This window comes from Spermophilus citellus (genome assembly GCF_964194105.1).
Source record: "Spermophilus citellus genome assembly, chromosome: 5".
NCBI classification, from domain to species: Eukaryota; Metazoa; Chordata; class Mammalia; order Rodentia; family Sciuridae; genus Spermophilus; species Spermophilus citellus.
In genome coordinates, this window is record NC_138186.1 from 73,673,387 (window position 1) to 73,688,343 (window position 14,957).

Genomic DNA, 14,957 nt, shown 5'->3' on the forward strand with positions numbered 1-14,957 from the left:
TGGGGCCACTGTGGGAATAAGGATGATGCATAAATATTCTGGTTGATTCTCCAGACAGGATGTAGTCATGGGGCACCTTTTCCCTTCCCTTTATCTTACCCAATGGTTGGGATTTCCTTCTTTTATGTCTGCAGAGTGAAAGTTTTAATACTCTTTTAGTATGATTAAGGAGAGGCACAATATAGGACAGCAAGTTCATAGTGAAGAAAAGGGCTGAAGATTAATCACTAATTCACATTTTATTTGACGAGTTTTGAATAAACTCAGAAAGCCTTGCTAGGTAAAAACCAAATCAGATCTTTATTTCAAAGATAAAAAGAACTCAGTTCCTTGGCAGCAGTCTAAGCTCTTCTAGTCTTTCAACAAGTGGCACTTGGTGTTTTAACTCACTGCTAAGCCTTCAGGTTGCATTACGCTGTCATGCTACTAAAGACTATGGACTTCAAAAAAGAAAAAAATTAGCTTACCTCCACATCCTTGTTAGCCCATCACATCTGCTATTCAATTATGTGTTCCTTGCTTGTGGGTACCTGGAAGAGTGAGAAAGAATAGAAAAAGAAAACTTAAATATTATTCAACTGCATTTTGTGAAAGGCAAATATTTACAATTTTAATTGATGACAAACACACACTTCATAAAACTATTAGCATGCAACTCCAGCTGCAAAAACTGAACAGCGATATGCCTAAGCTGGTTAGCAGCAAAAAAGTAAACCAATCACATCGACAAAAAGCCACCATAAACAAAAAAAACTATATTGAAAAGATCAACAGTTTTGGCATTCATCCCTACCATCAAGTCTTTCGCTTTCTTTTTTGTTTTCCATCAAAATTTAGCTTACGTTTGAAGTTAGCAAGAGTTGCATTACTATTATTGTTAATTTTAGTTCTGTTTATTACCTTGAGGGTTATATATTGTAAAATAATTTTGGTGCCTCTAGTTAATGTTAATTAGTTGTTTTAATAGCCTAAAGACCTATTTGTTATGTTTTTGTAGGTTTACTTTTTTAACTATCAGGAACTTAATAACTGAGAATATTTAACATTACTGTTGCATAGGCAAAATTACAGAGTTACTATTAGTGTTACCTGTTTAACGTTTAGTCATCCTTTGAGTCCTGCGACATATTTCCTTAATAATCATCAGCCATCAAGTCTGATAGTCTCAAAAGAAATATCAGCCCTCTAAACTGCCTTCAAGGGCGGTGATATTTAGCACTGAAAATTACAAATAAAGTTTTTGAGGTTGAATAGCAACAACTTGCCAGTGACACTGATGATTTGTTTGTCAAAACAAACTGTTATCAACTACGCAAATGAAGTCCACGCACTCCTTTGAGTGAAAACAATAAAGTGAATCTACGCAATGCTTACATGTTGGATGGGATATTTAATGTGCGGGGAAACTCAAAGGTTGAAGAACTAGGCATTTAGACAGTGGTAAGTGGTAATCTTACCTCTTTATACTCCATTACTCTTTCTCACGAGAGACATGCTAATGCAAACAAGTCAATCAGAATTTGTGTTTAGCAAGATAAAGCTTAGAGGATAGTTTAAAATCCATTTATTATTCTAAATCCATTTTTTTCCATTAACATGTTATACATTAGTGTTTACTAACCATGATTCATGTAACAGTTTAGTTTGTTAACTTTTAAATTATTTAACAACCATAAGTTATTAATACATTTTAAAGTATTACACAAATATCTTAAAACAGGCTTGGGTTCATTTTTGTAATTTTTAAATAGAAAACATTTTAGGCATCTCTTGAAGAAGAAATAAAGCAGGCATTTAAAGCTAGAAAACAAGTAATTCCAAATTTAGTTTTTACAAAAGTTTTCAGCTTTATTGACAAATTATGGCAAACATATTTGACAAATTGTGGTTTCCTATTTAGAGAAGCTTACACATGGAACTTTATGTGTGTTTTTTTTCTTTTTTAACAAATACAGGTTAAAACACTGAACAAATTCAGTTAGCTACATACATACAGTAGCTGCTTGTTTTCAACCCCATTAAAACAGCATTTAAAATTAAATTTACAAACTTAATATCGAACATCTTTATCTAACTAACAGATATTAAAAGACAGGTTAAAACATCTTATCTACAACTTTATTAATCAGCTAGTTCAAAAATCATATTACAGTCTTTTAGCAACCCTAAACAAAATTTCTGCTAGTTGGTTGAGACTCAAAATCTGTCAACAGATTCATGCTCTTTCTTAAAAAATAAAAGAAAAAAAAAGAAAAAAAAAGATTACACACAACAATGAAAAACAACCAAGAGAATATCATCCTACTGAATGGTTTATAAACTATGCTTGCCAATATCTTTTTCAATTTGTTTTGTAAAATAATACTAGTGCCAATGCCACGACAACAGTATAGAGGGAAATACAAGAAATATATGGGAGTAATTATGAGCAGTTATCCCTAGAATAGAAAAACAAACAAAAAAGGACTATTACTTGTCTTGTTGCTGTTTATGTGGAGACCACAGGCTATGAATTGTCTTTTGAGGTGAGGTCACAGGTGAGGAGGACCTTCAATATCTACCATAGGGGTGTTCCCTGTATCCCCCTCTGGCTGACCTTGGCGGTGGTGCCTTTAAGCTGGAGCGGGTTGTGGCCCATTCTTCTGGTGCTATGAACAAGAGAAAGACAGTAACACACACATGATTTCACAGTTAACAACAACAAAAAAGTAACTTACGAAACAATTAGCAAACCAAGAAAAAGAGATTAAAAAGTCTCAGCACTGAAAGCTAAAGCCACACACACACACACACACACACACACACACTTGTATTATTTATTTTTTAAATATTATTTATAAGTTTTTCCACTTGGAATTATACTTTCCTGGCTTTTTTCATAGAAGGGAAACTAAAGTCCTTGAATAACTGCACATTTATTAAGTGTTAGATCTTAATGCTGCAAAATAGAAAGAGGAGTATCAGTGCAGTCCATTCCTCACTTAATCTTTTGATACAGACTTAAAAAAATAAATTGATATAGTGAAGTAATGGTTTTTTAGGCCTTGATTAACTTGAGAATCTACTAAGAATTTTATACAAACAAAACCCAAAATAATTAATGCCTATTCTCTGTCCCATAAACCACCTAATTAGGAAACTTTCTAGGGTGGAATCTACAGTTTGGTATTTTTCCACTGCTTCCTGGGTGATTCTCAGGTGATCTAGAATTGAGATTCATTGTGCAAAGTGAAAAATGAACAGGATATGATGCAGAGAAAGTTTTAGGTAGCAAAATAAGAAAAAAATTATCACATCAAATTTTCTAAGTAAAGATCTCAGAAAGTACAGAGGTATGTGATACACGAGGAAAACATATTTGTCTGTTAAATGCATTTCCATTATCCTCAATGTTATGGAACATATCCCAAAACCAAGGAAAAAAATCATGATTTTGTGTACAATGGAATATAGCTATTATAAGGTCTCTGTCCCTGGATTCTGGCCCTCCTCCAAAGGAGCTTAGTATTAAACTCATGATGACATTTATGTTATTCCAAAGCTATATTATCTGCATCTTTCAATCAGTTCTGCATAGAGAACATATTTTATGCACAGATCTTTGGTGGAATGAAGTGGACATAAAGATAACTAGAAAGATAGATATACTGGCACCGATAGTTGATACGAAGAATGAAAAGAATGGAAATATCAAATGGAAACTCCCAGAAGACCAAGGACAACTGATATAGGACATTTGTCCCTGGAGAGTTCAATTGCTCCTAAGAATTTGCTCAAAAAGATTGCTAAAAGGGATGAGAAAAAATTAATTATATTTATAAGCAAAGGGAAATAAATGCAAATGTAGAAAAATAATGGCAAATCTATCAAGGTTGGAAAAAAATTGTACTTAAGTAGATATATATTAGGTTTCTGAGGATATTCTTTTTCAAGACATTGTTATTACAAATGACAACTAATGATAAATGAATAATTATCTTTTCCACTACTTAAGGTACATACTTAGGTTTATTTCAGTATGTGATAGAATATAAAATAGGAGTGAAAAAATAAATAAGTTGGAGAAATGTTGCTGTTGCTCAGAATAATGTTTACCTAGATCAGGGGTTGACCAACTATGGTATCTGAGCCAAACTTGACCAGATGCCTGATATTGTACACAAAATTTTACTGGAATGTAGGCATTTTTATTTATATAATATTATCTGTGGGTGTTTTCATGGTGGAAAGTTGAGTCACTGTGACAGAGATTAGACTGCTTACATAGCTTCAAACATTTATACTATAGGCTTTTAGAGAAAAGGCTTACAGACTAGTCCATGTTGTCTTTTAGAGTAAAGGCTTACAGACTAGTCCATGTTGTCTTTTCTGGAGAGAGAATGTGGACATAGATCTTTCTGATATGCTCTCTTAAGGACAGGAATTTACTGCCAAGCTGCCCGATTTCTCAACATGGATATTTGGCAAAGAGTTCCATGTGTTACATCAGTGGAATTAAATAAAAATGTCTGTGGTATACTAGAAAGGAAAGCAGAATTTGCTGGCAAGCTTGAAAGTACTTTCTTAGCCTTCTGTAAAATGAACGATTGATTACTCCATACCTGTGAGATACTTGAGAATATGCTAATTTTCTTACTTTCCATACTAAAATATACTCCCCACTTATTATAATTTTTATTTAACCAAAAGGAATGTAACACTCCTTGCTGATTGTTGTAGTGTTAGAGATCCAGGAGTTGTACTGTGTGTGTGTGTGTGTGTGTGTGTGTGTGTGCATAGGGTGGGGGTGGGGGTGCATTTCAGAGCTGAGATAATAAACATTTCAAGTATTCCCCAGAAACAGAAATCCTGAGCCCTTTCTCAGATTCTCAAAGTTTATGGTAAATATTCCTGCACAATAACTGAACAGAGCAGAGGACATGAAATGCCTGCCACATCCCACCCTCAGAGATTTTTAGAATTTAAACTGGCTTAAACCTGGGGCTGCCTCAAAGGACCTATGTGTTTGAGAACTATGTGTTAAGAACTTGGCTTCACTTGACTTCAATAAAAGCTGTGGGGCAGCTAATTGATGAGCATAAATTCTTCATTTCCTAACTGTAGGAAGTGTGATTGTTCACTGCTGTATCCATATAGCCTGGAACAAATGTCATGTCTATTAAGGGTTGACTGCCATGAAAACCTGCATGAACAAAAGGAGGAATAAGTGAATAAATGTGGGAACTATGGGGCAAAATGAGCTTTCTCCAAGGAGAACCTGAAAAACACAGCAACAAGCTGAAGTAAACTGACATTAACTTTAAAAGCAGTAGGACTAGATATCTTTTAGGTTGTTATACTCAGATTTCTTACCCAAAAGAGTTTTTCAGCTACCAGAAGTATTTTACTACTGAATTCAAAGAAATAATCACAACAGAAACTCACTACAAAAAAGTTCAAAAGCATTACACTTTATTGCACAAAAATGTCCCCTTTTGTAGTTCTCCATTTGTATATAAACCAATACTATTTTTCCCCTCCTTGCTTGAGGCTAAGGAAGTGAGATATTCTATTAACTTATACAAATTGTAACTAGAAAGACAAAAAAGAAGTTAAAATGTACTCCTAACAGACAAAGGGGAGTTTTAAATTTTCCAAGATTCCTCACAATCAGCAAGAGAAACCAAGGGTTTATTTCACTTAATTCAGATTTTTCCATTGTTTACGTGTTCTCAATAACAGTGGTGAACAAAGATTAGGAAAAGTCTTTATTTCTTTTTGTGCCAAATTTTCTTCATGTATGTCTTTGCAAACATCAGAATGTGTACACAGAAGCACTCCTTACAATTGCTACACAGTATAATCCAGTTTCTCTCAGTGAAGCTAGGCTCTCTACCCTGGGCTTGAAGAGTGCTGGCTCAATGAATATTTTTTCCAATGTCATTCACCAATCTGCCTTGCTTATCAGCAATGTGTAGGCTCCTGGATTTCTTTCCTGCAGTTATCAGACATGAAAGTTAAACTTAGGAAGCCAAAGGGAGTCTAACCTAAGCAACCATGGGACCATCATCATGGAAAAGACCCACATATACAGAGACAAATGCTTTTAAGGTCCCTCATAATGAAGGGTCACTGAAATATAAAGTTATAAAGGCCTAAGAATGGACTTATAATTTATCTGTCCTCTTGAGATTCTACTATTTAGGAGATGAGCATATTTAAAGTATTTTAGGACTTCCTACAAGTTTTGGATTCCTGGACAATTGTTCCTAGTCCTGTGATGTTGTCTAGGGTATCATTTAAAAATAAATAATTGCATACTGAAGTAAGATCCTTTAGTAAAATGATAAAGGAAGTAAGATGCTCTCAGTATCAAGATCATTGTCATATGAGAAGTGCTAGCCAGACTATGAATGTAAATTGAGAATATAAATTATTCCTCAGAGTAGATGCTAAATAACTATCTGCCCAATTGAGTTTGTTGGAATGGATTAGAGAATTGTGGGCTTGGGAAATTGCAAAATTGGGACATGAGGAAACAGAGCTTTAGAGTCTCTTTCAAATTTCCACCATTTCTTGGCTTCCCGTTTCATATTTCAAGATACCATGTAGTGTACAAGATATAAAATACCTTCATATTTATTATATAAATAACAAAGTATCATTAAATATTTCTGTCTTCTTTTCTTTTTCTTTGCTGAAGATCTCTTATGTGCCAGTCACTATACTATGCCCTGAATAGGAGGATAGGTCAGGAAGTCTTAAAGAGATCACAGGGAACTAAACAGCAAAATTTTGTCAATTACAACACAATTATATTTTAAGAAATGTTGGCGAAAGCACAGGGGAAGGAGCTACTAACTTTCATTATTCAGATGAACTTGGATTGAACTCTTAACATTTAGTCATCTGAAGGAAGGGATTTTCTGAGCAAATAAACAATCTCAATAATAACATAGGTGCCATTTAAACTATCAAAGAGAATTTACTTTCTTTAAAGGCTTTCCTATATTACTTTGTAACATGTGGCCTTGTTTCTAAACTGGACTCTAAGATCTATGTGAAGAGAGGCCTTCTATAGTGGCAGACTCATAGTAAAAGCACCATAAATATTTGTAATCTACATGTAAATAAACAGCGCTACCAAACAAAAAAGGAATTATGCAAAATGAGTAAAACAGAAAGGCACTATGTGCAATTAGGTTGTCATGTTGCATGTATTTAAAATATATCAATATTTATTTAAAGTTACTCTTTTTTAAATTAATTAAGACTATTTTTTTTTAACTCTGTGAGTCAGTTTTACAAAATGCCTAGAGTACATCTCTATTACATGCTAATAACCATCACTGAGGAACATTTTACTTTGATAAGGGAGTGTAAATTATCCAGGTAACTCTTCTTGTGCATTAAATGTTACTCTAGTGGCTTCAGAACCTTCTGCATCTCAAATACTCTGCCCTCAGCAGAATCAGGCCTATTAAGTGGTTTGCGTTCCCCAAGCACTCACATTTCTGCAGTGGGAGCATTCACACTGGGAAAGAAAAAAAATCTCGATGACTTTTAAAGTTGCAAAACTGTGTTCTCTGTTCCAGATACATTAAACATTGAAGTTGTTGAGAAAAACAGGAACCATAGAAAAGAGGGGCCAAACCATAAGAAAGTTGGCACTCATTTAAATAGCTGGAAACGTAAATTTTTAATGTTTATCTTTCAGGAAGTAGGTTTAAAACATCACCTTCAGAATAATTCAGTTTTAGAGCTCAGTTCAGAAAGGATACCAAGGAGATTATTACCATGAGGCCACAGCTGCCATGTTCATACTTTGCTAGTTCTAGATAGCTCTTTCTTTGTGTTTCTGAAATCTGAAAAAGAGCCTCGAGGGAAAAAAAAAGTTTTTAAAACCCACAACAGGAGAGGGCAGCTATACTATTATTTTTAGTACATTGTAAGTTTATATGCAAAAACCAGAACTAAAGCAGAAAAGTTAAATTAATCTCTATCATTACAAACTGCTGGAGTCTGATTTGTGAATCCTACGAGAGCATTACAGAATGGTTGATTAAAATTCATACTGGCTCTGAGCCACTCAGGTTTTTAGTCTCAGGTATATTTCTGATCTCTTTAAGGAATATCATTATATTTAAAAGCACCTTTCAGATATGTACTTATGGATTGTTTTAAGGCTATTTATTCCCAAAGAAAGTATGTTAGGTGTAGATGTTTTGCCATTATTATAACTCAGTATCATTACACCCTCTAAAGCCCAAGCACAGGGCAAGGTATTTTATGTACATTATTAGTAAAGCCTCACAATTTTCTACCAGGGTAGGAGTTAATATGACCATTCTTTTCTAAATACAAGGAAATTATAGCTCATAAATTTTGTGTTAGCAAGATTCGATATAACTGTCTCATTATTTTTCCACCAACCCTTTCATATGAAAGAAGTACCTGACTTCTGATTTTTCTTTTCTTTTTTCTCCCTAGAAAGCAGGATTTAATTTATGTTACTCCCCTTGGATTATATAATAATTAGTGATTTCCACAATAATTAATTAGCTAAATGAGTGAGACTGTAGTTTTGATTTTGTCAACAAACCTGCAGCTGAATTTGTTAAGATGCAAATCCAGGCACATTCACTCAATCCAAAGTGGAAGGCAGGGTTATCTGTTGTGCTCTGAGCATTTGAAAGTATTAATGGAATTTTGGAACCAAATGGCTCAAGCATTTCATCTGTACAATTTGTATTCTCACTATTTAAAAGTGCATAGTTTACTGTTTTAAGATGCAGAGGGTAACAGAATAGTACTGAAGGAGAAATATGGGTGACCAGCATCTGTTTCCACAGATGAACATAGTGAATTACATTCCAAGAAGAGTCATTAACTCTCAATTCACCATCAGTTATGCTCCCAGGAAGTTTAGTCAGCTTCTGGAAGCATTTACAATTTTTATCACTCTTACAAATATTTAATAAAATATTCTTTGCTAGAAGAAAGTATCACTTGAGACAATGCATTTAGAGAATAACAAAGAGCTAGGCCTTTCTAAGCATTGCTCTCAATTCTAGAATCTTATGGTACATGAAGGGTTCTTGGTAAATTATTATTGAATAAAATATTTAAATATTTTACATCTTCATGTTGGATGCATAAAAGAGGCCACAGGCTTCCCTCACATGGATCTCTTTACTTTGAATGCTAGTCTCAGGAGTATGATAACCAGACCTGCACTTGAATTCTGGTTCTGAAAGTCTTTTAATGTACTGATAATGTATTTCAATTGTCACATAATTCTGAGCCACTGAAATGTGTATTTAACTTTCCCTGAAATGCTGATAAGTTATCTCAGTCAACTTTTTCCAAAATTAAACTTTTTCCTTCATACCCTTTCCAAGGTTCCTATACCAGTGAATGAAGCTCTGACCTACCACTTAACCCAACAAACTAGAGCATCTTCATGATCCCCTCTCATCTTTGCCCATTCAAAACTGGGTAAAAATCACCCAGTTTTGTTTCTTATTTTTCCTTAAACTGTATAGAATCCATCTCATCTGTTTCTTTTTATTCTCACTAATCCTTTTTCACCCCTAGTCCTGAGTCTTTCAACAATAGTCAGTTACTTGCTATCTTTAGTTGTGTTTACATGATTTGATGTGTCTCTGTGTGTGTAGATTTGCATATATATATATATATATTTCCTACATGCATCTTACTCTACTTTTTTCTACCTTTTAGCCATATGGACTTGGTTACAAGTCCACTCATTGGCCTGTTTATGTGATTTTGTAGCACACTCAGGATCAAGTCCAAGTTCTTTAGCAAGGCCTAGCCTTGTCTGATCCCTGACTTCATTTTATACAGTTGGAGTTGATGACTTGGTAGTGGCTGAAGTATAAGTACTGCACAGCATCCACGGGAGAAATTTCTAAAGGTTTAGAAACATAAGAAATATTATTAGTAAAGGTAAAATTTTAAAATATTTTTCTCAAAAGTAAGAGCATATAATCTTTGCATGAGAAAGGACTCAGACATAACCAATTAGGGGAAGAAACTGGGAGAATAAGCCAGTTTAAATTTTAAAGTGCAGGAGACTCAAACTTTAGGTACCTATTATATTTTGGTAAATGAATGCTTAATATATAAAAATATAAAATATATTTTCTTTTAATAATTAGTACATTTTTATGGATTATCTTTGTTTTCTTCACATTTTTTTGATTCATATTATGAATACTTATGATTTCTGGTAGGGGCCCCATAAACCAGGGTACTTTCAAAAATCATCTCTCGGCTGCTGGGGGACTTGTCCTAAATACCAAAATTTCCCCAGAAGCAGTCAAATCCATTTTAGGGTTTGAATAAGGGATTAGGTGAAGTCCCTAAGTGATTAGTGAAGGTACATGTTTCCACTTAGCTACCTGAACAATGAAACAAATAATAGCTCCCAAATCCAAATTATAATAAACACTGTAGACTATATTGAAGATACAAATGAGTAAATTCAGGAAAACATTTCATAAATATGAGTAATTCATAATAAAGTCTTATAACTATTTGAGTATATAATCCCCAAATACATCGGTGACCTAAAAAATTGGTATATGGTATTTCTTTACTAATTTTAATTATACTCGTTGGAATGTAGATCTATGGATATAGCTGAATTTTGTCACCCAATAATTAAATCCTTTCTTAGTTTTAAGGGTAAAAAAATCTTTGGGCTATTTTTCTCTTTTAATATGTTTTTTCTCTTTTTCTATTTTTATTCTTACCCTGGCTTAATTCTCCAATGTACTCCATGTATATCACTATCTTCCATATAATAACCTGTTTTCAATTTTATCTTCTGTACCTGAGTTCAGGTGGTTTCATTCATTGCTACCTCTGTGTGAATATCAAGAAGGCAAAAATTGCCTCATAAGCTTTGGGCCACTCTAAAAACTTACAGGTAGTTTGTTAATGGGTGACTTCTACAGTCTACTGAGTTCCCACATGAGGCCATTATAATTTGAAATATTAGGAAAATCACTATATTCACCCCCTTGGTTGTGGTGGTGTTTTTAAATTATCTTCTGTATTAGCCTTCATCATATACATTTTACATATTACTGTATTTTATAACAAGTTGACTTAATCTGTAGCATTTCATTTCTAACATGAATATGCTACAATGAAACCCATCATTCTAAATAAACAATTTGCACCAATAAAAGTTACTGTTACTTATTGGCAATATACTTAAGTGGCTAAACTTTAAACATTTTTCCTTGACTCTGCTGGATGGCTGTAGGACAATATAAACTAGTGATTCTGAATATTATTAAATAAGTATGTGTCTATCTTCTTACTTTGGAGTTAAGAGCTCATCTCAATGGAAAGGAGACAAAGAAGTTCATTGAAGAAGGATTTCCAAAATGGAAGGTAGAGAAAAAACTGGTGAATGATAATTGAAAACAATGTAGAAGCTTGCCTGCCTTGAGTCTACAAAATGCTTTCATTACTGTCAAATAAAATCCTGAATCACTCAAAAGCCTGAGGAATTTAACCAAGGATGTTTTGAAATGTACATAAGGATATGGAAAATAATAAAAGAGAGAATAAAAATGATCATAAAAACTAATATGTTATAATTCTCTTCTGGAAGAATGCCAATATTTTCTTCCATTCAGGGAAGAGGGTAGGCTTGCGAAATAATATAGACAAGGAGATTAATCTGTGGTTGATGATTGTTTCCCTCCCTCTACATGCCTCATTTCTGTTTGAGATCAGATAGCAGCCCAGTGTGTGGTCTCAGGCCAGCATAAAGTATGGCAGTTAGAAAGAAAGTCCACAAAGTGTTAATCCACCTGCATGACCTGCCCTGACTGCTTGTGCTTTTGCTCCAGAGTGCCTTTGCTTGCATCCCCAGGTTGACAAGGAGCTCTCACCCCTTGTATTGTTTAGCTACTTTTTGTTCCTGGTTACTGAGCGGCAACCTCTAAACCATAAAATTTTCTAGAGAATTAAAGTGACTTTGTTACTTGTGGCAAGTCCCTGGGACCACATTTGAGAGTTTATGATTGACAAGATGACTCAATATGGGGTCTGGTCCTGACAGCAAGACCATCATGATTGGGCGGTGTAGCATTGGTCCATGTGCTATCAGCCTGACTGAAGAGGGGAAGAGGCTAGGTATTGAGATTCTTCAGTCAATCACATCCACAGAGTAAAACCTTAATGGAACCCTGAATGCTGAGGCATCTGTGAGCTTCCCTGGTGGGTTATACTTGGCTTATTGTTTATTACACACTGATGTGTGCCAGGAGAATGCAGACCAGATGATGAAGGTTAAGTTTGGGACTCCTCCCCACCAGACTTTGCTCTTGCCCTATTCTTCTTTGTCTGGTTCCGATTTGTACCTTTTCAGCATTTAAGGAAAAAAAGAGAGAGAGAGAGAGAGAGGAGGAGGAGGAGAAAAAGAAAAAGAAAAAACTGTAATAATAAGAGAAATTTTATTTAACTGTGGAGTATGGCCTAACTATGGGCATCCCTCAGTTTCTTCATTTGCTTTCTCAAATCTCCTCAGGAACTGGAATCTTACACCTTTATCTATGACTGAACCATCACTAACAGAAATTCTAGATGCCAGAAACCCAGTGCAATATCTATCTACTGGCTGAAGCTGCACTCACCTGAGCAGGAAATGACTTCTGAGTTCTTCCTGCAATCGCTGAGTTCAGAGAGACTGACTTAACTATTCTACCGGTTGTTGTTGTTTTTCTGACAGATTATTGTTAGCAACTGAGCTAAAAGTTTAACAAGGTCCCAGTATGCATAAGTCATTTGTTCAAAACAAAGAGACAATGGTTGCAAGTCATCACTAATACAAGACCTTTCCAAAATGTATAATGTTTCAACAATCCATATTTATGTATGTGTGTATGAGTGTGCTTGTGTGTGTGCATATACAACCAATTTTCAATGAGTCATGCTTCCAGAAATTATATAATATTTAATAAATAAGATATAGCACATTTACTTTATAATAATGTATTTTAGTCTTTTTTCCTTCAATCTATGCCTTCTTTTAATCAATACAAAAATCTTCTCAAATGCTGGAAATATCGTAAAGACCCCCTGAGATGGCATATTCCCTGGGTTATATATTTGCTTAGCTGGTATACTTCCACGGGTACAAGAAAAATTTTTTCCCAGCTTTATATTTTGCATTTTAAAAACAATGATGTTTCTTTATTCTAGATATAAATCTATATTATATTGAAAATGTTTTATTGTACATTACCTGTTCAACCTAAGATTCTGACAATAAGTCAGTAACTTTCTTTTCCTCCTTAGCTAAAATGATTGTACCATTAACTCAGCAGAAAGAAAGTTATAAAATAACTTTCCTGTGGCTTGTTTTATTGTCTCAACAAGAGAGCTGTTAGATGCATGTGGACTATAATTTTTTTGTGGAGTCTATCTGTTGAGTAAATTTTAGAGAAATACAAGTTTGAAATTTAACTGTTCAATGCACAATTGTTCAAAAAGAAGTAAATTATATTTTCCCATTACTTAAACTAACAGCTTTTTAAAAGTAGATTTAAAATATAGGTTCTATAATACAATGTTTGCTTACAAAATACTGTGTTATAAAAGTGGCCTGCGCATAAATTGCATGTTACCTTCAAGAATGCAAATGCCTAGCACAGATTTTCATCTTTTTTAGTTAGTCACAATAAGGAGCTAATGACAGGGGAACTGGATTTCAAGAACAATTTGACCTTATAATCATGAAAGAAAATATTAACATAATTATCAAAGGTAGATATTATATATTAAGATCATAGGCTACTTTTCACCCACCACCATATATGATACCCCCAACTTTTGCTCATCCTTAGCTTACAAGAGAACTATCCAGGAAGCTTTTAAATGATCCTGAAGGCCAATTCTCATCTCCAAAGATAGTGACACAGCTGGTTGGAAGTGAAAACTAGATGTTATTATTTTTTTCTAAGCCCAGCAGGTGATTTTAAAATGGGTAATCAAGGTTAATAATCTCTCAAATATGTAGATGCAGGTTCCAGTTTGGACTAAAACTGTTGATTTAGGAGTGCATGATTCAAAACAAAATTGAAATTGCAAATGCAACCAATCTAAAATTAGCAATACAAGCTGCAAAGTAGTGATACATTCCTTTTTTGATAATCACCATTTTATTATCAAGACTAATTGGATTAGATGTCCACCTAATTGCAACCTCCAAAATAGTACAGAGAAAAATTAGTTAATTTTTAAATTAATTTTACAACTTTATTTCACACAATTTTACCAGACTCTTTTACTTTCAATTAAAAAGAAAGTTTAAAAATCTACGTTATAATTAAATGACTCAAAGTGATATTTTTCTCAGTGACCTATCATGTAACAACATTAATATTAATAAATTCTAGGAAAAAGAAATTGTTTGCATATATTATTTTTAATGAGTGTTAAATTCTTGGCAATATGAAGAAAACCCAACTCCATTTGCAAAATCAATTTTCTCAAATGTATGTTTCTATTTACTATTAAAAATAGAAAGCCTTTGTTCTTAAATCACATGAACTCCAGTTGGCTCCATTTTCATTGGTGTTTTCACAGATTAATCAATGCAGGCCTTATTTTCACACCGGGATAATAATCATTCTAGCTCCTCAACACAAAATGAGTATGTTCGTGTTCTGCAATCGACTTGAAGTGAGGCACTCAAATGCCCGAGAATACGGCACAAAATTTATTTTGCTTTCATTCATTTGAAGACAGTGTATTAATATTATCCTCCTTGCTTCCACACAGCTGTCATCTAAAATGCCACTGAAGAATGGATGCATAATTAGCTCTTCAGTTCATACATTAAATACATTTTAATAAACAGCTCTTTTCTTTGAGAAGATAATATTGCTGTCCATTCTTCGCTGTCACTCTCAGAATTTAGAGGGTGTTTCTTA

At 33.9% G+C, this 14,957-nt stretch overlaps 1 protein-coding gene across 2 annotated transcripts in view; it reads right to left on the minus strand.

The window, feature by feature from the left end:
- Positions 1-1,588: 1,588 nt before the first annotated feature.
- KHDRBS2 (KH RNA binding domain containing, signal transduction associated 2) overlaps positions 1,589-14,957 on the minus strand; it is a 539,121-nt gene continuing 525,752 nt past the window's right edge. Inside the window, exon 8 of one of the 2 annotated variants that reach the window (XM_081296525.1) lies at positions 1,589-2,648. In XM_081296525.1, coding sequence (XP_081152651.1) covers positions 2,558-2,648 — 91 coding nt within the window. In that variant the 3' untranslated portion in view covers positions 1,589-2,557. The remainder of the gene's footprint in view (positions 2,649-14,957) is intronic. The other variant, XM_081296524.1, reaches the window with a different exon arrangement.